Consider the following 26,137-nt stretch of genomic DNA (forward strand, 5'->3'; position numbering starts at 1 on the left):
GATCATGACCTGAGCTGAAGTCGGATGCTTAACCGACTGAGCCACCCAGGTGCCTCTAGGAATTAATTTAAATATAAAAAAGTAACGGGTTAGCCCCCCCCCAACCAAATACTAAATTGACTCAATACAGGGATAGGGGAAAAAGGATATATGTTTTAAATTTTTGACAAACACAGTCAAGTTTTTCTTCAACAGAGTTGTACTGATGCGTTGCTACCAACAGTATGTGAGCCTCACGAATGAGGTTCAGACTTTTGTCTTGAGAAATTGGGGCTAATTACTTAGCTAGATAACTTACACCCATCATAAACTGCTAACTTGTAGTCAGCCCAGAACTCTCATTTGAAGATTACAGCAGTTAGCATTTGACCTGTATCTAAAAGAAAATCTAACCGAAGCAGGTTTTAAAATAGGGGCTTGGGGCACCTGCGCCACTCTTGGTCTCAGGGTTATGAGTTCAAACCCCACAGTGGGCGTTGGGATTATTTAAAAATAAAACCTTTAAAAAACTGGAGTTACTTTTTTCTCACCAGAGGGGAAATCGACATGTAAATGGATGCTGGCATTGATTCAGCTACTCACTGTTGCCATCAAGGTTCCAGGACCTTAATGTCTTAAGCTGCTGGCTTCTTTCTTGTGCCCCTTAACCGTCGCTTCATGATTGCAAAATGGCTGCCATGGCTCCATACAGTACATCTCCGTTCCAGAAGAAAAGAACGGAGGGAGAAACCTCAGTGATCTTTCCTTTCCTGCTTGTCCTTAAAAAAAAATTTTTTTTTTTTACATTTATTTATTTTTGAGAGACAGAGTGAGACAGAGCACAAGCAGAGGAGGGGCAGAGAGAGGAGACACAGAATTGGAAGCAGGCTCCAGGCTCTGAGCAAGAGTTCAGCACAGAGCCCCACGCGGGGCTCCAACCCACGAACCGTGAAGTCATGACCTGAGCCGAGGTCGGACACTTAACCGACTGAGCCACCCAGGCGCCCCTCCTGCTTGTCCTTTAAAGCAGATGTGCTGGCAGAGACTGACTTGCCCTTGTGTTTTATTGGTCAAGATGGTCACGCAGCACTTGCCGCTGTGCAGGAGTCTGGGAAAGGGGATTTTGCTTTTCCACCCTTTCTGGGGCTGGAAATGGCTATACATACAGTCTACTACCATCATCATATTAAGAGAGGTTAAGGTCCACTTCAGCTCCCAGAACAACCAGTCACAGACATGAACTGGGTTAATAAATAGGATGCAGGGCTGGGGTGAGGGGAGAAAATTTAAGGAGAAGCCAAAACAAAAACAAAAACAAGGCAACACTCAAACAACCAGCCACCAAGATGAACGGCACTTTAATGCAGTAGGTTAAAGAAACAAGACGAATGCCAAAAATCCACGATGAACAAACCGCCAACGTTTTCAATACAGACAGGATCCGACAGGGCCAGGACTAGAGGGCTGTGAGCTGTGCATGTGCAGGGTCAGGTCCTTGCTAAATGTCTGGAGGACGAGCCCAGACACCCCCTAGGAAGAATTTCCATGTCGGCCAGGACAGAGCGAGGGCTCAGAGAAGTGATGTGGGTCTAGAACTGGCATTCTCAAACGCCCTGCCTCTGACCGGCTGTGCGCCCCTGGGCAAATTACTTAGCCTCTCTGATTTCCCATCAGTAAAGTCAGGGACGGTTCTCCCACAGTGCAGCTACTAGGCCGTATTGAGGAAGCACTGCTCAGGTCTGGGGGCCACAACTCAAAGACTCTCTGAGAGTCCAGATGTTCTGTGAAGAGCTGGGACAGAGCAGAGTTACGGGGCTGGGCAGGACTTGCGTCCCTCTGCCACTTGCTTCCTGTGTGACCTCAGCCAAGTGGCTTGGCCTCTCTGACCTTTCGTGGCTCTAATGGGGTGCATTCTGAGTATAAATCATGCCACAGGGTCAGAATAACCTATTTATTAAAAAAATTTGAATGGAGGGGGGCACCTGGGTGGCTCAGTCGGTTAAGTGTCTGACTGGCTCAGGTCATGATCTCACGGTTCGTGGGTTCGAGCCTGCCTCGGATCCCGTGTCTCCCCCTCTCTCTCTCTGCCCCTCCCCAACTTGTGCTCTCTCTCTCTCTCAAAAATAAATAAACATTAAAAGAATCTTAATTGAGGAAAAATTCACATGAGATGAGCCATTAACCAGCTTAAAGTGGACAACCCAGTGGCATTGAGTACATTCACAATGTTATGCAGCCACCACCCCCAGTTCTAAGACATTCCCATCGCTGCAAGGGTAGACTCTATCCATCGGCAGTCGCTCCCCATCCCCCCTGTCCCCAGCCCCTTGCAACCTCTGTTGCACTTTCTGTCCCTGCGAACTTGCCTATCCATGAATGCCATGTCCCGTCCGTTAAAGGCATGATCCCAAAGTGGCCTCCATCACTTCTGTCCACATACCACGGCTCAAGATTTAGCCAGATGACCACATGCGTCAAGGGTCTTGGGAAACACAGTCTTTAGCTGAGGGGTCTGGAGAAGCAGCAGCCTAGTGGATATTGGTGGGCATTGGCTCTCCCAGCCACAGCTGCCCCAGTACTCGGTGAACACTGGTCAGCTGCAGACCTGAACCACCCAGGAGGCTCCGGAGACAATGGAACCCTCCTGTCCCTTCTTCTCAGCAGGGCAGAATATTTGCTTGATAAATCTTTATGTATTGAGCAGCTACTCTGTGCCCTCCCAGGGAAGCAGCAATGAGTGAAACGGACGTAGAGAAGGGGAGGCTGACTGAAGATCCATAATGTAGGGCAGAGTAATAGAAAGTGGCGGGATTGGGGCGCCTGGGTGGCTCGGTTGGTTAAGCGTCTGACTTCGGCTCAGGTCATGATCTCGCGGTCCGTGAGTTCGAGCCCCGCGTCGGGCTCTGTGCTGACAGCTCAGAGCCGGGAGCCTGTTTCAGATTCTGTGTCTCCCTCTCTCTCTGACCTTCCCCCGTTCATGCTCTGTCACTCTCTGTCTCAAAAATAAATAAACGTTAAAAAAAATTAAAAAAAATAAAAAAAAGAAAGTGGCGGGATCCTGTCTCCACTTGGGGAACCTCTCCTGACCTCCCCACGTCAGGTTCCTCATCAAAACCACTTGGCACTCTGTGGGTCTCTGCATTATTGTTAAGTTTGCATTCATTTGCACAATTCTAGGTTTTCCAACTGTCTTCCTGAACAGAGTTCATCCGGTTTTGGTCCTCTTTGTGTCCCCAGCATCTAACACGATGCACAGTGTAAGTGCTGTGGCTTTGTAGCTTTGTATCAATTCCACAAATTCCACTGCAGAAATGAGGTACCTGCACATATGCACGCACGAACCAGTGAATGAGTGAAACGAGAACAACAATCCTCCTGCCCCAGCAGCAGTCTCCTCCAGGAGTGGGGGTGGGGTGGGGAGGCAAGGACAGCCAGTGATGTCACAAGAGGTGGCAGGGATGGAAGGTTCTGGAAGGTTGAATGAGGTAGAAGGCTGTTGGGAGAGGAATACGGACCACCTTCCTGCTTCTCGTCACCACGACCATCCTGGCTGGACCCAGACAGTGACGAGGGCTGGCAAGGGGCAGCACATGTCCAGATTTCCAGGAGGGGCAACCTGTTTATCATCTTTTCAGAAGAAAACACTTTGACTGCCCAGATGTTTCAGTGACCAAAGACATGTTGCGATGGCCAGGGCTCATGACAAGTGGCAGGTGACAGTGACATGGGAGAGGAGCATGTGGGGGTCCTTTGGGATTCAGTGTCTCGTTGTCATTCAGCAGGAGGCACACATTTTGACCTTGAGCTAGACTCTCAGTATCCTTATCTGTGTTGCATTTTCTCATTGATTGTGCTGGTGCACAAAAACAGCTATTGATCTTCGAATATTGATAACCTTATAGAAATTTTTATTTCTAATAGCTTTTCAGTTTATTGGATAGTCTAGCAGTCAATCGTATTAGGTGCAAAATGACAATGCTGTCTGTTCCCGATCTATATCCCCTTCATTTATTTTTCTTATCTTATTGCATTGACTAGGAACCTTCAGATCAATGCTGAATAGCAGCAGTGACAGCTGACATCTTTGTCTTATTCCTTCCTTCTTAGAAATTCTTCCAGTGCTTTCATTGCTGTTATTAAGTACAATATTTATTGCATGCTTCTGCTAGTTAAGGAAATGTCTTCCATTTCTTATTTGTTAAGGATTTTCATAAAAAATAGTATTTCATCAAATTCTATCTTGAGGAGATCATGTTTTTCCACCCCTTGTCCCTTAAATGCAGAAATTCACGTTGACAGATGTTTAATGTTGAATAATTTTTGCAGTTACAATAAATCCTGTGTGACCTTTTAAAATTGTGAAGCGTCTTGCATATAAAATAACATGAAAAACATATCTGAAAGTTTACCTATACTTTTTTTAATCCAGAGGTGCTCTTGTCATGTTATGGGTGTGAATTATTTCTTGGTATATGATCCAAGCAAATATCTTATCCCCAGTCAGTGACTTGTCTTGACTTCCTGTTTTCTGATGTTTCAATAAGTAGACATTCTTCATCTGGTCAAAATTCTTTTAACACATGGCTGGATTTGACCTTAGCTTGGTTGGAGACTCCTACCCATCTCCATGTACCAGCTGCTCATGAATGAACGAGTGCTCCCAAGATGAAGAAGAAAAAATTATGCTGTGACCACAGGCAAACTAACCTTGCTGTGTTCTATTTGTAAAGTGGGGATAACAGTTAATAATAGTAACTACCTCCTAGGATTATTGTGAAGACTAAATGAGTTAATGTGTGTAAAACTTTCAGAACAGTACTTGGTGCACAGGAAAGATCCTTCTGTTACTTTCTGTGACTGCTGTTGCTGTTTTGTATTAAATGCAGTCTTGGTCTTAACAGGACTGCTGGTTTTACCAGGATCCTCTCAGCCCAGGAGCACAAGGAAATGACTCAGGGTATGGCTCCCATATTACTTTCGTGTATAGAAAACACTCGAATTGTGCTTGCCACCTGCACCTTGTAACTGCCTTGTCTTGTCCAGGGTTTCTCAATGTTGGCACTGTTGACCTTCGGGGTCAGAGAACTCTTAGTCGTGAGGGGCTATCCTGGGCATGGCAGGGCATTGAGCAGCATCTTCTACTTCTGCCCACTAGACGCCAGTAGCATTCCCTAATTGTGACTCCCAAAATGTCTCCAGACACTGCCAGGTGTCCCCAGGGGCCCAGAATGGCCCTTGGTTAAGAACCACAGGTCTCCTGAATCGGTATATTTAGATATAGACTCATTTGCCTAATATTGAGTGAACCCCTTTCGTGTGTCAGGCACTGTGTTACGTGTTAGGGATATAATGATCCACAAGATACACACACACACACACACACACACACACACACACACCCCTACCTAGTGACAAACCTAGATTATGCAATAAAGGGAAAGAGATGGTGGGATTAGAGGGTGTAGGGTCTAGCCCAGCCTGAGATAACCTAGGATATTCCCCTTAAGAAAAGACTCATAAGCAGAGGCTGAGTTTGGGGAGAGATTGATAGATGAGGATTAGGGAGAACAGTGTTTTTAGCATAAGGGACAGCAGGTGCAGAATGTGGGGACCTATTTGCAAGACTAAGCTGATGGGAGTTTGCTGATGGGTCGGATGTGGGGAAGGAGACGGACACGGTGGGGGGAAGGGGGGAGAGGGCGGGAGGGAGGAGAGGAGACAGAAGCAAGGAAGGGAGAAGGGAGAAAAGAGAGGTGGGAGAGACAAAGCAGGGGAGGGAGGGAGGTAAGATGGTTAGGTGATGGGTAGATGGATGAATGGATGAGTGGATGGAAAGATGGATGGAAAGAGGGAAAGATGGATGGATAGATGGATGGAATGATGGAGTGAATGGGATGATAGAAAGAGCAATGGAGGCAAAAGTGTAGGAACTCAAGGGTGGATCAAGGGTGACCCTAAGATTCTGGGCCACACCCTCCTGGTCCGGGCCTGGGTCCAAGGCCCTTCTGGTTTCCTCTTTTGTGGCACATTTTACAATTGTCTTTATGTGGGTGTTCACAGCTTCATCCAGATTCTTTGGCTATTTGCTTTGTCCCACAGATTGATGTACTCCGTGTGTGTAAATGCCACAGAGACTCACTTAAGTTCATGTTGCCATGTGCCTTTTTAGCTACCTGTTTTCACTGAAATACAAAGCCAGTGCCTGCTAGTGTGGAACGGTGTGCAGGCTACAGGGCTACATTTGCCCGACCGTGTACCGTCAGGTTCTCGTCTGCCATGTCCCTGGTTCTTGTAGAACATTAACCGCAGATCTAGAAGGTAGAACGGCTTGATTCTTGCATGAAGTAGAATGTCTGTCATGGACAAGATAATACAATTTTCTTTCTTGGAAACTGCCAACACATCGTTTTCAATCAATGTCAGCCAGCAATTTTGGCTTCCAAGGGGACAGCTGATGACGTCTGCAGACGTCTTTGATTGGGACAAAATGGCATACCGGATTTGTGGTGTTAACTACATGCTTAGGGGAATCTGATTAAGGAAACGTGTGTGGCCAATGTCCAAATGTTCTGGAAATTTTGGTTCGTTAAAATTCAAAAGTTCATTAAACAACATTTAATATGTGCACATCTTCTAAACATTTTTGCAACTCTATTAGTCTGCTTTGGCTGCCCGAAGAAAACACTGCAGAATGGGTGGCTTGGCAGAAATTTATTTTCTCTCATTTCTGGGGGCTGGAAGTCCAAGATCAAGGTGTCAGCACGGCGGGTTTCTGGTGACAACCCTCTTCGGAGCTTGCAGATGCTGTCTCTTCGCTGTGTCCTCACATGCTGAAGACAGAGCAAGGGCCAGTTTCCTTTCTTCTTATAAGGACGCTAACCCTGTTTGATCAGGGCTCCGCTCTTAGAACTTCATCGAACCTGAATTACGTCCCTGGGAAGGTTCCATCTCCCAACACAATCACATTGGAGGGTTAGGATTACAACATATGAATTTGGGGGAACATAATTTAGTCCAGGAAAATAATTATTGATTTCTCTTAAGTAAATGTCTAAAAGAATGTTGCTTCATCAATTTAAGGATGAACCTACTGAAAATCAAACAAGGTTAAAGAGTGGGGGTTGACCCCATCATACACGAAAGGCTTCGAACAAGACGGTCCAGTTAGGGAGTGTGCAAGGACCCCGACAGCCAGAACCTGCACCATCCTCCAAGGATGGGTTAGCGACCATGTGATCTGAAGTCTGACCACTGACCAATGTCTTCCAAGGGGGCTCTGTCCGTCTTGCAACATATGAGAGTGTCTGTTTTCCCACATCCTTGCTAATATACTTTTCAATCCTTTTTGATCTTACGCAATCAGACAGGTGAGAATCCCATCCTAGTATTTTCTATCGCATTTCTCTTATGACTGAAAAAGTCACTGTAAGATTTGTTTCAGAGAACTTCTTATTTATAGGAAGCCTAGGGGCTTCCTATTTATGCCCCTCCATTGGGGTTTGGATTTTTTCTTACTGGTCCACTGGAGTTGTTTGCATATAAAGGAAATCAGGCCTTTATCTGTTACATGTTACTCATATATTCTCTCAGCTTGTTGTTGATCTTTTGTTTATGGCATTCTTTTGCCATGTGGGAAATGAAAAACTTCTTATGTAGCAAGATTTACCATTTCTCCTTTATGTCTTTTGGGCTTTCATGTTGTACTATCTTTAAGACAACCTACCAGAACAGGGGCGCCCGGGGGGCTCAGTCGGTTAAGTGTCCAACTTCGGCTCAGGTCATGATCTCGCGGTCTGAGTTCAAGCCCCTCGTCGGGCTCTGTACTGACAGCTCGGAGCCTGGAGCCTGCTTCAGATTCTGTGTTTCCCTCTCTCTGCCCCTCCCCCATTTGCGCTCTGTCTCTCTCTGCCTTTCAAAAATGAATGCTAAAAAAAAAAAAAAAAAGACAACCTACCAGAACAGAACTCTCCTGTAAGTTTCTTTCCCTTGGGCAGGTTAAAATGTTTTCTTACCCACATACCACATATAGACTTGGTCCCTATATTCTAAGCATTGAAGAGACTCTTCTGGAAACTCACAGATTGAATGCCCTCTGGGCTTACAACTGCTCTAGGATCTGGCACATAGACCCTCTCCTCCCCTCCTACGCCCAGGACAGGCATGACTAATCTATTCCCAGGATTCCAGGCAGACATGACCAGCGGATGGAAGTTGGCTTCAGACCTGCAGCCCCTTTGCCAGTCCTGCTAAGCCCCCTGCTTTGTGCCTTGCAGTGCTGTGAAGAATGGCCTCTCTGGACCTGGAAGGGCTAAACTCCCAATGGCTCATGAAGAGGAAACTGGAGACCCCGAATTGGACATGAGTGACACCAAAGGTATGCTGGCGAGAACGCTCGTGGGAAAGAAAGGCACACAGACTCGGCCGAGCCTTTTGAGAAAGGAGCCTGGGGCCCAGAGAGTCAGGACACAGCTGATCCTTGCCCGGGCCCCTAACCGTGGCTGAGGCGCCTGACACAGGGGGTGGAGGAGTGGGGTACTGCTACCTACACCTGATAGGGAGGGCAGGCAGCACAGGCAGGCTGCTGACAGTGGGGCCACGTCAGTCAGAGTGGAGCCCTGCCAGTCCTGTGACAGTGGTGAGTGGTTTGCTTTTCTGAAGCCTCGTTTGTATCGTTTGTACCACAGGGCATTGATAGTAATACCTCTGTTAGGGCAGCAAGCCATGTGGGTAAAGTACCCCGGAACCATGTATATGTGGTGCAGACATAATTACATACGTACATATATATATGTATATATGTATGTATATAATTATATATACTTATTTATATGTATAACACACTTATATAATTATATAGTGCAGACATAATTATATATAATCATATATGTAGAGCATATATATTTTTAAACATATATTATTACATATTTATATATACTATTTATATAAATAAAAGTATAAGTGTATATATTATTTATATAAATAAAAAGTATAAATATTTATATTCATGTAAATAAATAATATAAATATTTATATTAATTAATTAATTTTGTGTGTATTCATTTTTGAAAGACAGAGAGAGACAGAGCACAAGCAGGGGTGGGGCGGAGAGAGAGGGGGACACAGAATCCGAAGCAGGCTCCGGCCTCTGAGCTCTCGGCACAGAGCCCGACGTGGGGCTCGAACTCACGGACCGTGAGATCATGACCTGAGCCAAAGTCGGTTGCTCCACCGACGGAGCCACCCAGGCGCGCCTTTGTATTATCTTTATACATAAAAGTATAAATATTTATATTATTTATATAATATTATATACTTATGTATAATTATATATAGTGCAGATATAACAAAACACATGGCTAGAACGATAGAGAGAGTACAACAGTACAGATCCAATTGTGTATATATAGTACAGATGTAATAATATAGTCCATGTGTAATTATAGAGAGCAGATATGATACAGTACAGATATAATGGCATGTGTGTGTATGTATATATATATATACTATCTATCTATCTATCGATAGAGAGATAGATAGTATATATAGTATCTATCTATCTATCGATAGAGAGATAGATAGATACTATATATATACACATACTATCTATCTATTGCAGATGTAATGATATTTATACGGTATGGACATATAATAACATAGTACAGATATACTGTAACTATGTATTAATTATACCGACATTTGTATTCTCTATATAATAAATACATAAACAGTGCCGCTATATGGTAACAATGTTTATCACTATGCAGTAACCACTTCACTGCTGGAACAAGGCTCAGGGAGCATCACGAGATGAGGGGCCTTCATTATCTTTCACAGCCGCTGTCTTCCAAGTACACAACATGTTGGCAAGAATGACAACTTTGAGAGTCATTCTCAGATGATAATCATCTTCAGAATCTCGTTCCGGTCACCGTGTCACATTCCCAAGGGCTGCCGTACCACAGTACCCCAGACCAGGTGGCTGGAAACAGAAACTCATTCTGTGGCGGTTCTAGAGGCCTGAAGTCTGAGATCAAGGCGTCGGCTGGGCTGGCTCTTGCTGGAGGCTGTGATGGGGAATCCGTTCCAGGCTTCGGGCTTCTGGTGGCCGTTGGCAGTCCCTGGCCTTCCCTACTGCAATCTCTGCCTCTGTCATTACGTGGCCTTCTCCGTGTGTCTCTGTGTCCCCTCCTCTTAAGGGTACCAGCCACTGGATTTAGGGCCAACCCTACAACTGGTTGCACCTGCCTAGGCCCTGTTTCCAAATCAGGTCATATTCTGACCTGATGTATTCTGACATGAATCTGGAGGGAACATCATTAAACCCAATACAGTCATTAAAATAACCCCAACCAGCATCCAGGTGACTCCCCTCCACAATCCTGTCCTAGTTAAAGCTTCCCCCCTCCCCCAGGCTTCAGGCTGGATGCCTGGGGCAGTGGGGGCGGGGAGGCCTGCCGTGCTGCCCTCTCATGCCCTTGACCACGTCCTCCCCTGTTGCCCACGGCGAGCTGTCATGCTTCCTCCTCCTACTTCTCCTTGGGGGTGGGCGGTTTGGTGAGGGGGAGCCTCTGTGAACTGGCCTGCCCTTGATGTAGGCGGTCATGGGTTGAACTGTGTCCCCCTGTTACGGTCTGAATATTTGTGTCCCTCTACAGAAAACTTGTATGTTGAAACTTAACCCCAATGTGATTGCATTAGGAGGTGGGGCCTTCGAGAGAGGATCAGGAAATGAGGGTGAAGCCCACACTAACCGCATCAGGGCCCTAATAAGAGGGGCCCCAGGGAGCGCCCTTGCCCCTTCTGGCCGGTGAGCACACAGCGAGAAGACACTATGAACCAGAAAGCAGGTTCTCAACAGACGCTTACCCTGCTAGTGCCTTGATCTTTGACTTCCTGGCTTTCAGAACCATGAGAAATAAATGCCTGTTGTTTAAACGATACCCAGTGTATCGTATTTTGCTATAGCGGTCAAAAGAACAAAGATACACCCCAAAATTCTAATGTTGCAATCCTAACACACAACAGCACAGAATGTGCCTTATTTGGAAACAGGGTCTTTGCAGATGTGATTAGTTAACATGAGGTCATTTGAGTGGGTCCTAACCCAGTATGACCGGTTTTCCACATGAAAGGGACAAGTTGGGCACAGACATGCACAGGGCGAACGCTGAGGGCAGAGACCCGGGGTGATGCTTCTGTAAGCCATGAACTCCCAATATTGCCAGCAACTCGCCAGAAACTAGGGCAGAGGCATGGAACTGATTCTCCATCACGGCCTCAGAAGGACCCAACTCTGCCCACACCCTGGTCTCGTATTTATCTCCAGAACTGAGACAACAGATGTCTGTTGTGTCAGCCACTCTGTCTGGGGCACTTGGTCACGGCAGCCCCAGCTGACTGACACACAGCTCATGCTCTTTGCTCAGCATCTGCCTCTGAGCACGTATCTCCGGGCTCCTTCTACTGGCTTCCAGCCAAAAGCCTTTAGGAGCCCATCCACGGGGCCCACGTCAGTCGAGGGGAAAGACGATGTCCCTCAGCAGGTTTTCTTGCAAACCCCGCTGTCCACGCTGCCGTTTTCGGCTACCACCTCTCGAGTAGATGAGTTTCAGTGGAATAAAGTCAAGAGCCACGCACGCAGTTCTCTGAGAGGGTTTCTAGAATCTTCTCTCCCCATTTTTTGTGGCAGGAGAATGGCCGTATGGCGAGCCACCCACTGGCTCTTAAACCTTCCTCCTGGGGGTGACACACAATGATTCACATGTTAAAAAGATTTTTGAGAATGAAATGGATGGATGGCTGCAGCTTCCTTTGAAATGCGTCATGAATAAGACAGAGTGAGGGGCACCTGGGTGCTCGGTTGGGCATCTGACGTCAGCTCAGGTCATGATCTTGCGGTTCAGGAGTTTGAGCCCCGCATTGGGCTCTGTGCTGATGGCTCAGAGCCTGGAGCCTGCTTCCGATTCTGTGTCTCCCTCTCTCTCTCTCTCTCTCTGCCCCTCCCTGGCTCACACTGTCTCTCTCTCTCAAAAATAAGCAAACATAAAAAAAAGACAGAGCGATGGGTGGATATAGAGAAGTGGCTGCACAGAGATGTGATGATAAAGCAAATACAGTAAATGCTGGGGGCTGTGGAATCCACATGGCGAATAAGAGGGCGGTGGCTATGCAGTCCCGTCACCTTTCCTGTATGTGTGACATTTTTCGTAATGAAGTGTCGAGAGGGGGAAGGAAAAATAAGAAAGCGTGAGCGGACTGGCGTTGGCCATTTGACTTCACCTGAGGAGTGGGATTAATTCAACACTCAGTACATCAGGTCAGAAAAGGACACTCCTCCCCCAAAGTTATTTAATTAATGAAAACGTTTGCCACCCAACCTTGGCGACTGTTTGCAGTTACTCCTGGGCTGTGGACCATTCATCAAGACGGAGAAGTCCTGCTGAGGCTATCAAAACATGGGCCAGGCCATGAGACCCCAGTGACCATCCCTGCATTTTTCCGGGAGTCAGTCAGCCGATTCGGGGCCTACCCGGCCCTCGCAACGAAGAACAGTGAACGGTGGGAAACTCTGAATTTCAACCAGTATTACGAGGCCTGTCGGAAGGCGGCGAGAGCCTTGATCAAGGTAAATGAGTCATTCGCTCATTCATTCATCATTCAGTCATTCATTCTACAGACACGTACATATGGTATAAAATGCACGAGGTACCATAAGACGTGAAGCTTAACCGGTGAGATTTTTTCCCTTTGGCCCTTGACCCATCCGTTATGGAGGCAGCCACCACTGCCAGTTTCTATAAATCCTTCTAGGAAATAAATGGTATGTGTATATTATAAAATTTCTCTATATGCAAATTTTTACATACACAGTAGCCGACTGTAGGCACGATTCTGAATCTTTTTTTTTTATCTCTAGGTTTTAGCTGCATAACAAATTACCCCCAAATTTAGTTTTAGAGTCTCTCATAGTTGTAGTCGTCAAGCTGTCATCTAAAGGCTTGAGTCGGGCTTCAGGGCCCACTTGTAAGTTTATTTACATGGCTGGCTATTGGCAGGGGACCGTGGTTCCTTGCTCCTGGGCCTTCTCCATGGGGTTGCTTGGGTGTCCTCAGCTTATGGCAGCCAGCGTCCTCCAGAATGAGTGATCCAAAAAAACATGAACAAGATGGGAACCACGATACCTTCCATTACCTAATCTCAGTAGTGACCTACTATCCTTTCCACATTCTACTGGTCACGCAGACAAGCACTGATATAGTGTGGGAGGGGATTACACAAGACTACAAACCCCAGGAGAGGACCATCTTGGAGGCTGGCTGCCACACTCAGGTCCTACTACATTCATTTACTACCAAAAACAAAACAAAACAAAACAAAACAATCCATACTCTTCCAACAAAATACGCAGATACGTATATAACAACATTGGCATAACCAGCCCCCTACTGGTGGGCATTTACGGTGTTTCCACGCTTTGCCACCATATATGGAGCCACACAGAAGCTTCTTTATACAATGAATTCTTATAGCAACAGTGCCTCTGTATGCCCACTCATAGGGTGTGACAGAATCTGCTTACCTATTATTCTTGCCAACATCACATTATAAAAAATGTTCATATTGGCTACTTTGATGGGCATGTTAGGCAGAATTCTACAATTACCCCCAAGATTCCCAACCCCTGGTATATACAGACAGACTCTTCCCCCTTGAGTATGCACAGAGCTTGTGACTATGATGAGATTTCCCTCCTGTGGTGGCAAAGGTGAAGAGATTTTGCAAATGGAATTAGGCTCTCTGATCGGTTGACTTGGAGTTCATCAAAATGGTAAATGCTCTGGGTGGGCCTGACCTAAGCAGGAAAACCATTAAAAGAAAGATTCTTCTGCTGGCTTTGAGGAAGCAAACTGCTATGTTGTGGACAGGGCCAAGTGGCAGGGTATGGCAGACAACCTCTAGGAGAGCAGTCCCCAGCTGCCAGCTAGTGAAAAACAGGACGTCAGTCATTTAACCCCAAGGGAATGAGTATTGCCAACAATCTACAAGTGTGGAAGAAGATTCTCAAGCTTCACACGAGATCATAGTCCCCCCCGATGCCTGAACTGCAGCTTCAGGAGATCCTTAGCAGTGGACCCAGTTAAGCTGTGCCCAGATTCCTGACCCACGGGAACTGAGATAATAAATGTGTGTTGTTTTAAGCTGCTAAGTTTGTGGTGATGTGTTATGTCCCAATTGACCATGAATATGATAAGTGTCTCCTACGTACGTAAAAGGGAATGCCTGGTGGTTTTGATTTATAGGAATTGCTACCACATTTGGACCCAGACCTGAGTTCCCCTCTCCCCTCCCCTGACACCCATGTGCTTTTGCCGAGAGCCTATGAGAGGTCACCACTGAGAACCATCTGTTAGCACTGACTTTCTGCTTGGCTGCCTCACCACAGTGCTGTGATTAGTTCACCTCTCCTGAAAGATGATCCTCTTTAGCTATGCCCTTAGATCTGGGGTTTAAAGACCCCTTCTCTCTTAATCCTCAGGGATCTGATCAGTAATAAATCAGTTTATCTGCACGTTAACAGAGACTCTCTACCTACAGAGAAGACAGCCTATTTGTCATTAAGCAGAAAGACTTGTCATCGCATTCGGAAGCATCAGCAAGCAGATGCCTTTCAAACACTTACTGGTTCCCCAAGAACAGTGGGTCATTGCCAGCCTTGCCAGCATTATAACTAAAATAGCCAATGATGGGATGCCTGGGGGGCTCAGTCTGTTGAGCATCCGACTTCTACTCGGGTCATGATATCACGGTTTGTGGGTTTGAGCCCTGCGATGAGCTCTGTGCTGACAGCTCGGAGCCTGGAGCCTGCTTCAGATCCTGTCTCCCTCTTTCTCTGCCCCTCCCCGACTTGCGCTCTCTCTGTCTCAAAAATAAACAAACATTAAAAATAAATAAATAAAAGAACCAACGAAGTTAGTTTTCCAAAACTCCATGGGGCCACATTGGGAAAAGCCAGTGCTGAGCCTAAAATCTGGGGTGTGACAAAACCTGGGCCTCCCCTCAGGAGGGAGAGGTTTCCTAGTTCATCCTCAAGCCCACTCAGACCAAGGCTATGCTTTAAAAAGTGCAATTTATCACCACTACAGGCTGTCACTCTAAGTACTTCTGTTATTACAAATAAAAATAAATTCACACCTATTAAGGTGGTTATTTAAAAAAAAAAAAAAGAACAACATAACAGGTGTCAGGGAAGCCGCGGAGAAAGCATTGCTGATGGAAACGGATAATGGTGCAGCCCTTACGGAAGACGGTGGGTGGTTCCTCAAAAAAAATTAAACATGGGCTTACATTTCACCGAACAATTCCCAAAAGAATTCAAAGCAAGGACTCAAGGAGGTGTTTGAACACGATGTTCGCAGCCGCCAAAATGTGGAGGCAATCCAGTGTCCACTGGTGGGTGAATGGATAAGATACAGCGTGGCCCGTCTATACAATAAATTACTATTCGGCCTAAAGATGGAAGGACGTCCTGCCGCCTGCCAGCACGTGGACGGGCCCGGAGGCCACTGTGCGCAGTGACAGAAGCCAGACACAGGACACGTCCTGCATGACCCCACTCATACAGGAGGTCCCTAGAGGAGTCCCATCCACAGAGACAGAGAGTAGATGGTGGGAGACCGGGGTGGGGCAGGGGGCGGGGAGTCTGTGCTTCATGGGGGACAAAGGCTCAGTCTGGGGTGATGGAAAGTTCTGGAGACGGGTGGTGGGGGCGGCTACACGACAGTGAGTGTGTCTGACGCCAGTAAGCTGTGCACTAAAACCTGGTTAAGATGCATATTCATGGGGCGCCTGGGTGGCTCAGTCGATTGAGCGTCCGACTTCAGCTCAGGTCACGATCTCGCGGTCCGTGAGTTCGAGCCCCGCGTCGGGCTCTGGGCTGATGGCTCGGAGCCTGGAGCCTGCTTCCGATTCTGTGTCTCCCTCTCTCTCTGCCCCTCCCCCGTTCATGCTCTGTCTCTCTCTGTCCCAAAAATAAATAAACGTTAAAAACAATTAAAAAAAAAAGATGCATATTCATGCTATAGATGGCTTACCATAATAAAAAATAAAATATATACAAATAAGAATAAATAAATGGGGCCTTGCGTAGAAGGAGGCGAACCGCCCTCTCAAGGGTCACACAAGTATCACACCCCAGATTTTAGGCTCAACACTGGCTTTTCCCAGGGTGACCACATGGGTGGGCTCTGGAGCCTGCTTTCACACATCCAGGGAGCAGGTCCCACTTGGAAACAACAGGTCTTTGTGTTTCTGTTTTCTGCTTATCTGTCCGTTTTCTCGCCTTGCCAGCTGGGCCTGCAGCGTTTCCATGGAGTTGGCATCCTGGGGTTTAACTCCGTTGAGTGGTTTATCGCTTCTGTTGGTGCCATCTTAGCAGGGTAAGACTACGGGCTTGGTTGACTCTGAATGTGGGTGGGCCACTGCTCAGGGCCCAGCAGCCCTGGGCTCCCTCTGACTGAGATGTGACCGGGGATTCAGGTGCAACCCCAGGTGAGCAGGCAAGACAGACACAGCAACCAATGTGACAAAGGACCAGCATCTCGGATACATAAGGCGCTTCTGTAACTGAGTAATAAATTTTTAATGTTTGTTTTTGAGACAGAGATAGAAAGAGACAGAGTGCTAGCGGGGGGAGGGGCAGAGAGAGAGGGAGACACAGAATCTGAAGCAGGCTCCAGGCTCCGAGCTGTCAGCACAGAGCCTGACGCGGGGCTCGAACTCACAGATCTCGAGATCATGACCTGAGCTGAAGCTGGAGGCTTATCCAACTGAGCCACCCAGGCGCCCCAGGGAAACGCACATTTAAAAACCAGAACTGTCGGGGCGCCTGGGTGGTGCAGTCGGTTAAGCTTCCGACTTCAGCCAGGTCACGATCTCGCACTCCGTGAGTTCGAGCCCCGCGTCAGGCTCTGGGCTGATGGCTCGGACCCTGGAGCCTGTTTCCGATTCTGTGTCTCCCTCTCTCTCTCTGCCCCTCCCCCGTTCATGCTCTGTCTCTCTCTGTCCCAAAAATAAATAAAAAACATTGAAAAAAAATTTTTTAAAAACCAGAACTGTCAAAAGCAAGAACAAAAGGCAGTAAAATGGAGGGGAACAGGTGGCTGAGTATAGGTCCAAATCCCACTTCTAGCATCTATTGCTAGAACAAAGTGCCCTATAAAATGCTCATCTACAAAGTGAGACCCTGTGTGGGCTCCGTGATCTGCCGTCACAATGACATTATAGGAGCTGCTGCTCTCATTACCCTCATTTTTGCTGTTCTCATCCTGGTTAACTTGTGGAGGGAGGTAGGCTGGTGCCAAGGTTGCAAACTCAGAACTTGCCTATAGACCCTTCCCCTCCCCCACCTTCCAGGACATTCTCACTTTAAGGTGTGGGGGTGTGTGCGTGCGCGCGTGCGCGCGCGCACACACACACACACACACACACACACACACACACACACACGTTTTCTTTTCCCAGGGGTCTTTGTGTTGGTATTTATTCTACCAACTCTGCGGACGCCTGTCAATACGTCATTACTCATGCCAAAGTGAACATCCTGCTGGTTGAGAATGACCTACAGCTACAGAAAATCCTCTCGGTAAAACCTTAACCCAAACACTGTCCGCCAGTCACCCAAGGGGACCTCAGGGCTCTGACTACATGTCTTGTCGCTCCCAGGTGGATGCAAGAGATAGGTGGGGTGAGGGGGCTGGCCCCATTCTCGGGTTCACTAAGGCTACTTTGGTGTGAGTAGGGGGAGCAGGGTGGAGCCAGGGAGATTTAATTTCTGACTCATGTTAACTCTACTTCCTAAGCTTCTATTTTCAGAATATGTTTACGTACAGTCTGCTGTTTATTTTCTTTTAGAAATGTAATTATTTTGAGACTTATACCCCTTGTAATTATATTTTTTGTAACTGTCATAATTTATAAAATGCTGGTCTTTCTCTTCTATTTCTTCCTGTTTCACCTTTTTCTGGTGTGGCTCTCTCTTCCCTCAGTGCTTGTATGTTTGCTTTGTGTTCTTCCTTCCCAGCTGTGCCTACTTTGTTTTAAATTTTATGTTGGAATGTTGGGTGGCAATTTTCCTTTGCTTTGTGGTGACTTTTCTCTGTGTACAAAATTTGGCTCCCCTCCGACTGCCCTTTTGTTTTCTTGTAGTATCTTCGTATGGATGTTGTAGAAAGTTTCTCAGTTCCTAGTGTTTGAATGAGCCGCACTTTCCTCACCCATCTTTTGGCAGGAAGATCCTATGGGAAGGGGAATCCTCAGGAGGGTGAGCCTAGGTGACCAGATTCACCACTCAGCCCAAGGGCCCCCTGGATGCTTGCATCAACACCATATTTCTGGATTACACACTTCTCTACTTTTTAAGGTCTCTGGAGTTGAGATGTATCTTGCCGTCAATGGCATCCTGCAATCACCGCTGGCATGTCTGCCCACATTTTAACATCTCTGAAATTAGGGCAGACTTTCCAGACTCACGATATCAGCTAGACCCAGTGAAACAGACCACTTGGCAGCCAAGCCTCCTTGGATGCCTAATCCTTGACCTGGTTCAGGGAGAGCAGACTTCCCCCCTCCAGCCTTGAGCTTTCTCAAATTGCTTTCTTTCTTCTTTTAAAAAAATTTTTAATGTTGATTTATTCTTGAGAGAGAGAGATAGAGAGAGAGAGAGAGAGAGAGAGAGAGAGAGAGAGAGAATATGAGCCAGGGAGGGGCAGAGACAGAGGGAGACATAGAATCCAAAGCAGGCTCCGGGCTCTGAGCTGTCAGCACAGAGCCTGACGTGGGGCTCGAACTCACGGACTGTGAGTCAGATGCTTAACCGACTGAGCCACCCAGCCGACCCTGAAATTAAGTGATGTGTCTGTGGTCCCTGACACTCATGTCATTCCCTGTTTGTTCTGTTCATAGCAGAGCAGAACAAACAGTGGGGTGGATGAAGAGTGGGGCTTACAAGTTGGGTTTTCCACCATTAGAAAATAATGCGGATCCTTCGTATGCAAGATTCAAAGCCAGGCTTCTGACACGCTCCTCCCAAACTGGACGTTCAGTTCCATTTGGAAATCTTTGATTCTGGGTGATACTCATGGCTTACAGCCCTCCAACTCTAGAGGGCTAGAGTCCTAGCCATCTTAGACTTTACACAGTCCTCAAACATCCCCGGCCACTGCCTGCTCCAAGCTTTCTAGAGGTCTGTTCTCTTCCTCTCCAGAAACCTCCTGTCTGACCGTCATGAGCGCTTCTGTCCTCTTTTCTCTCAATCCACACGGGGGTCTTGGTTATAATTGTAATTACCACACTGGGTGCTGGAAGTGACTTCTGTCATGGCACAGAGGCATACCCCTTCCTCTGCATCAACAAGATACAAGAATCCTGCAGGCGTGCTCAACTGAACCTTGGCGTCTTAGGTGTTGGTAGAAAGTTCTCAAGTTGTCCAGGTCCCGGTCACCTTCACAGAGAATTTTTGTTGCCCAATTCCAGCTAGAAGGTTAGCTGGCTCCTGGCCGCACAGCACAAGGGGCAAGCTCACCAAGCAACAGCCACAGCTGTGTGTGTGGCAGAACCCAGGAGGCTGTGGGCTTCACCAGCCTTTAAGTGCAGGATGCCACTGATACGGACCACAGGGAACCCAGCAGTCCAGAGACCAGGGCGTGTCCTGTCAGTTGGGACAAACAGCAGTGCCGTACAGGGTGGGCAGGACAAAGAAAGGAGGCTGGGGCGGCTGTGGGAGATTGCTTGGGACGGGCACCCGCCTTCAATCTCTCCCAGGGCCAAGAGGCCCATGCGAAACTTTCTTTCAGATTCCGCGGGGCAGGATGGATACCCTAAAAGCGATCATCCAGTACAAGCTGCCAATGAAGGAGAGCAGAGATAACCTGTACTCTGTAAGTGTGGGAGTGGGGGGGCGGCCTCGCAAGGGAAGATGTGTGCTCTGGTTATTTATTGCTGTGAAACAAATCTCCCCCCAGACTGACGGCTTAAGACAACAACGATCATTTTGTTATTAATTCTTTTCCAGAGCGTTAAGGTCATTGAAAAAATACTGCCTTGTGGGAAATTAGGTGTGTGAAAACTCACAGCATTGAGTTTAAATATTTACTTTAGGGGTGACTTAGTGGCTCAGTCGGTTGAGCGGCCGACTTCAGCTCAGGTCATGATCTCACGGTCCGCGAGTTCGAGCCCCGCATCAGGCTCTATGCTGACAGCTCAGAGCCTGGAGCCTGTTTCAGATTCTGTGTCTCCTTCTCTCTGACCCTCCCCTGTTCATGCTGTCTCTCTCTGTCTCAAAAATAAATAAATGCTAAAAAAAAATTTTTTTTAAAATACTTTATATCCAAATCAGAATTGGTTATTTTGCTAAAACCATTAAGCACCATTTACTATGCATCCGGGGCTGAGCGGCTCTGCTATGGCTGGGACCAGCAGCGTTCTTGGAGCCTGTCTTTATTTAAATTTTTGATATTTCATTCATCATGGATTTAAAAACGTGTTTTTAAGGTTTATTTTTGAGACAGAAAGCATGTGAACAGGGGAGGGGCAGAGAGAGAGAGAGAGAGAGAGAGAGAGAGAATAAGGGCAGGGGAGTAGCAGAGAGGGAGGGGGGACAGAGGATCTGAAACGGGTTCCCTATGACATGGGGCTCGAACCATGAGACCATGACCTGAACCAAAGTCGGACGCTTAACCAACTGAGCCACCCAGGTGCCCCCATCATGGATTTTTTTTTTTTACGTTGTTAGTGACTTTAAAAATATTGCATTAAAATACTACTTATGTTGATTACCAAAGGTTTGTTGCCCTTTTGTTTTATTCTGTTGTTTGCATCTTCTTAAACTTTGCCCTAGAGGCTAAGTGTCGAGTCCTCACTCTGGTCCTGCAGCCCGGGCTCCTCCTCCTATACCTCCCTCTCTCTCTGCGGCGTCTCCAAGCATGGTGACGTCAGGCTAGCCGAAGCAGGGGTGAGGTGCGTGACGGTACACGGAGTGATCTCACAGAAGCCACGAGACAAGCTCCTGTTAACGCCCATGTGATCAGACTCTCAAACTCATGACTTGGATCAGAAGTCCTAACACGTCACGGAGTTTTTCCGGGTTGCCCTCCGTGCAAGGCGGACAAAAGGCGCCCATGATCCTTTCTGCCAACCAGAACCCTCGGCAGCTTGTGTGCCTTCCAGAAAACACTCAAATATCAAGACCAGGATGGCGACTGATTAAGGAAGAAAGCTGATCAGAATCACAGACATTTTAGAGGTTAAGAGTGGCCACCACAGCAACAATATCTGAGGTCTGGATACCTTAAAAAACAAAAACAAAAACAAAAAACTCCCTTGTTGGCAACACTACCTACAGTGGGGTTTCTCAACCTCATTGCTCTGGACATCTGGGGCGGATCATTCTTAGTCGTGCGGCCGAACCGTGAGGTGTCGGATGCCAGGCGGTGCCCCTGGCCTCTACCTGCTAGATGTCAGCAGCGCTGTCCTCGCTGAAACCACAAACGCCCTGAGACATGACCTGCTGCCGTGGGGCCGGCATCACCCTGGCTCCACTTCTGGAGGACGCTGCGTGCCCTCCGTCTGGAATCCAGGGCACCGCCCTCACCCAGAGCCGTGCTGGGGCTCCCGGGCAGAAGTGCTACAGATCCTGTGTGGCCACTCCGTTCACACAACCCAGCAGCGCCTTCTGAGGCATCGTAGTTGAAGGCAGTTAAGCGCACGGGCTCTGGAATCTGGCCACCTTGGTTCAGAAGGCTGGTTCCTGTTTACTTGCCGGCTGACCTTTGGTGGCTCCCGGGGCTACATCTTGACTCATTCGTGTCCAGATGACTCACTCCTGCCCCAGCACTTCCAGCAAAAGCCCTGACCTTCAGTGCGATTGGACCAGCGGCCGTCACATGCCCAGACCCAGCAGCCGGGCCAGGAAGTGGAGGAGGAGAAGCAAACGTTTTAGGGCTTTTTAAAGAGGCACCAGGACTGGTGATCCTAAGCCTTCCCTCATGCTGGCAGTCGTGCTTCAGAGAGGCTGCTAGTACCCGACCTGACTGGGGAGGGCGACCCCTGGCGTGTCGTGGGTCACCCTCACATCTGGGGTCCTCATGCTCTGCCTGTCTCTTCTTTCCACAGTGGAATGATTTCATGGAGCTTGGCAACAGCATCCCCGATTCCCAGCTGGACCAGATCATGGAAAGCCAGAGGCCCAATCAGTGTGCAGTGATCATTTATACTTCTGGGACCTTAGGCATCCCCAAGGGAGTGATGCTGAGCCACGACAACGTAAGTGTGGTCTTTGCCAACAGTGATGAACTCGGTAGCACCCGGAGTCCCTGCACCCTGGGCCAGGGGCCCTCAGGCTCTTTCCGTTCTTGACCCACAGGGGCAGGGTGGCATTTAGGGGCCCGGCACAGGACGGCTCCCACCCAGTGAAGCATGGAACAGTCATGAGAACGCTTCCAAAGAGGGCAGTGTAGCACAAGGGCTGAAATCAAGGACTTCAGAGCAGACCTGCGTTCAGGACTTAACCCAACGGCCCCAGGCCTCAGTTTGGCATCTGTAAAATGGGTGTGGTGCGACAATCCCCGCCTGGCGGGCTGTTTTGAAAATGAAATGAGTTCCCATTTGGAGAGAGCTCAGGACTGACGGTGTTTGATAGTAAGACACGTATGTGAGAGAGCAGAACACACATTCTGTGCTTCGGAAGTAAAGCAGAAATCGCTGTTTTGGTTACTCGGGAAAGGCTGCGTCTTTGGAAAAGACATATATGTCTGGACAGAGTCCACAAGCGAAGGCAATTTATGTCTTTTTAGCGAAAGCAATTTAGATCATCGTTGCAGGAGAAAAAAAGGAAAAAAATAGGGAACAGATGCTAAGGGATTCCATTTATATAAAACCTAAGAAATGCCAACTTATCCACAGGGACAGAAAGCAGGTCGGGTTTTAAGCAGAGACGCGACGTAAACACGTCCAAGCCAGGGGCAGAGCGGCAGACGGGGCAAACCGTGCCCTGTGTTAAAAACTAAACAACGTCAGCAAGCAAGGCGCACGCGTGTGCATTTTAGAAGCAGAAAAGCATCCGCAGGACGCGCCCCCCGACCGGCGATGGTGGGTCTCCATCAGCACGATCGCTAGTGTTCACGCGAAGTTGCCTCCCAGCCTAGACGGACGGTCAGCAGACGCACCAGGCCGTGCCCTCTGCTCGCTCTCGCTGCCAGAGAGCCCCACAGTTTGTAGCTTCACCTGCTTCAGGTCCCTGCTCACACGTTATCGCCTCCACGAAGCCCTCCCGGGCTTCCATGTTGAAAACACCCACAAAAATAAACCACCCCAGGGCCTCTATGGAATCCGTGAATAAATGGATGCAAGGAACCTAGGTAGGCCCTCACCCTACCCTGGCCAGCGTCTCTCCCTCTCGTCTCGTCCGTCGTGTCCGGGGAAACGTTCCCCTCCCATAAGGGTGATCGGCACAGGTCCCCCCGTGAGCCCACCTGGGTCTGAGTCCCGGCACTCCCACTTGCTGGCCGTGTGACCTGGGACAAGTTCCTCATCTTCTCGGGGCCTCAGTTTCCCCATCTGTAACAGGGAGACCAGAAGGGCTTCTTCCTCTTAGAGATGCCTCACGGAGTAAATTACTTCAGATACTGTGTCGGGTGACTCGGGCTGCCTTAAAACCCCAGCAGTGGATTCCTTCCGGGTCTGGAGTTCAGGCAGGGCTCAGCGGGGAGATTCTTTGGCCCCGGGAAGCGTCAGCTGGTGCCTCCTGGCCCAAGAAGGGCGCACGCACCTGTCTCACGTGGCCTGGGGTACCCCGCCACACAGTGGCCCCGAGGTCACGGAACGTCGTGCGGCGGCTGGCTCCCCCAGAGGAAGCAACCTCGGGGACAGACGCAGAGGTTCAGTGTCTGAAGTTCAATGTTCAATGTCCAATGTCCCCCCCGTGAGGGGAAAGGAAAACACCGCAGCTCCGAACAGACGTGCGGCAGGGAAACCCACAGCATAAACACGGACACGCAGCAAGCCATACCCAGCCGTGCTAACATTCGCTGTGAAATCACATCACCATCTTTTTTAATGTTTACTTATTTTGGGGAGATAGAGGGAGACAGAGCATGAGCAGGGAAGGGGCAGAGAGAGAGGAGGAGACACGGATTCTGAAAGCAGGCTCCAGGCTCTGAGCCGTCAGCACAGAGCACGATGTGGGGCTCGAACTCACGGACCGTGAGATCATGACCTGAGCCCAAGTCGGACGCCCAACCGACTGAGCCACCCAGGTGCCCACATCATCGTCTTTAAAGCACGAAGTCAAAGCTAGCCCGGTGTTCTCAGTAGACACGACAGGTCCAGGTTTCTCCTACTTACAGGGCACTCTGTGCCACGCCAACATAAGCATGTGTGAACCCCTCACTAAACCCATTACCGCCAGGGAAACTGTCATGAACCCCTTTCACAGATAAGAAACCGAGGCTCAGACAGGGAAAATGATGTGCTCAACGTCCCTGGGCCAGCATCTGAACCCAGGAGGGTCGACACCAGGGGCCGACCTCATCGTCTACACATGCCAAGCCCCCTCCCTGGACGAATGGTTGCTGGGTGCCTCAGAGCACAGGCTGTAAGCAACGGGCTGGTGGAAAAGAAGGAAACTCCCTCCATCCTGAGGCCCAGGGGAAGAAGTGGGCCTGATCCTGAGGGCTCGCGATGGGCCAGTGCTTAGCAAACTTCACCACACTTAAACGTCTCATCTCTCTCCTCCCTCCCTCAACAAACACGCATTAAGTCTGCACTGAACCAATGAGGGCCCTCGGGAAGACAGGGAATGAGCAGATAAAATCATGCAGGCTGTGGTGATGACATCCAGGGGATCAGGCAGACAACGGGAACGTCGGTTTGGGGGGCATGGGACGGCCTCTCTGAGTTGGCGACATTTAAGCAGAAACGTAATACTCAAGAAAGACTCAGTTGGGGGGAAAGCTGGAGGAAGAGCATTCCGAGCCGATGGAACAGCATGTGCAAAGGCCCTGAGGCACGACCCTGCCTCGTGTGTCGGAGGAACAGCGTGGAGGCCCGTGTGGCTGAAATTAATGAGGTAATTCCTTGCCGGGGATTTACGATACCAGTGAGAAATGCAGACTGCGAAATTATACATCTGCCAAGACTTCACATCGAGGCATGCGGTGGGGAAAGAAAACCACGGATGTGCTAACTGCTGCGTGTTTGTGTGATGGGATTATGGGAGGCTGTTCGGTTTGCTGGACAGGAGAAGCCCCTGTGCCCATTTTACAGATGAGCAAAGAGCCCAGGGCCTCCTAGTGGGCAAGTAGTGGAGTCAGGATTTGATCCTGGGACACTCACTGAGTCCTTTGGATTTCTGACTCTCCATGAAGACGTTCTGGTTCTAGGGCCCGTTGCTGGATCCAAGGGGCTCTTCAAGCCCCAAAGCTGCCCACTATTTTCACAGCTCCCCTTAGCCTCGGGCAGGTTCCTTAACTGCTCCGTGTTTGTATTTCCCACCTGTCAAATGTACAGAATCATAGCTACCGACCCCAGGATGCTATGACTTGCTGTTTACAAAGTAGGACAGCACTGCCGAGCAGCCAGTCGGTGCTTTGTCAGCGTGCGTTAAATAGTTGCACCGAAACGGCCCCCTGGCAAGGGCGGGGCACCCTGGGTGGTGAGCCCGACTTGTGTTCTAGATCACGTGGACGGCAGGAGCAGCAGCAAAGAACTGTGGCCTGTCTACTGCTGCACAAAAGCAGGAGGTGGTGGTCAGCTACCTCCCCCTCAGCCACATTGCGGCTCAGATGATGGACATCTGGGTCACCATGAAGATCGGGGCCTCCACCTACTTTGCTCAGCCAGACGCTCTCAAGGTAAGGCTGAGGGCAGCCCGGGGTTAGGGGGTGGTTTTGTTGAGTCCTCGGTCCAGGGGTTCCTTCTCTCTCTTACGCTGCAACACAGGAGCAGTGGAAATAGTTGACTACATTCTTTTAGTTTATGTCTTTACCCACGTCAGGGCATCCCCATATGGTTGTGTAGGTGGTACGCTGAACCACCCCAAACTAACAATGTGACTGGTATTAAAAGCAGAACATATTGGGGGCGGCCAGGGTGGCTCAGTCGGCTG

The 26,137-nt window shown here is 48.7% G+C and overlaps 1 protein-coding gene across 2 annotated transcripts in view; it reads left to right on the forward strand.

The window, feature by feature from the left end:
• The first annotated feature begins 3,455 nt into the window (after positions 1-3,455).
• The window catches only part of LOC109255996 (long-chain-fatty-acid--CoA ligase ACSBG2-like), a 32,984-nt gene continuing 10,302 nt past the window's right edge, over positions 3,456-26,137 (forward strand). For both annotated transcript variants that reach the window (XM_019430907.2, XM_019430909.2), the window contains exons 1-8: positions 3,456-3,692; positions 8,253-8,353; positions 12,375-12,604; positions 16,327-16,415; positions 17,500-17,620; positions 19,830-19,913; positions 22,147-22,296; positions 25,707-25,883. In XM_019430907.2, the coding sequence (XP_019286452.1) occupies positions 3,658-3,692; positions 8,253-8,353; positions 12,375-12,604; positions 16,327-16,415; positions 17,500-17,620; positions 19,830-19,913; positions 22,147-22,296; positions 25,707-25,883 (987 nt within the window). In that variant the 5' untranslated portion in view covers positions 3,456-3,657. The remainder of the gene's footprint in view (positions 3,693-8,252; positions 8,354-12,374; positions 12,605-16,326; positions 16,416-17,499; positions 17,621-19,829; positions 19,914-22,146; positions 22,297-25,706; positions 25,884-26,137) is intronic.

This window comes from Panthera pardus, unplaced genomic scaffold (assembly GCF_024362965.1).
Source record: "Panthera pardus isolate Hobbes unplaced genomic scaffold, ASM2436296v1 HiC_scaffold_8, whole genome shotgun sequence".
NCBI classification, from domain to species: Eukaryota; Metazoa; Chordata; class Mammalia; order Carnivora; family Felidae; genus Panthera; species Panthera pardus.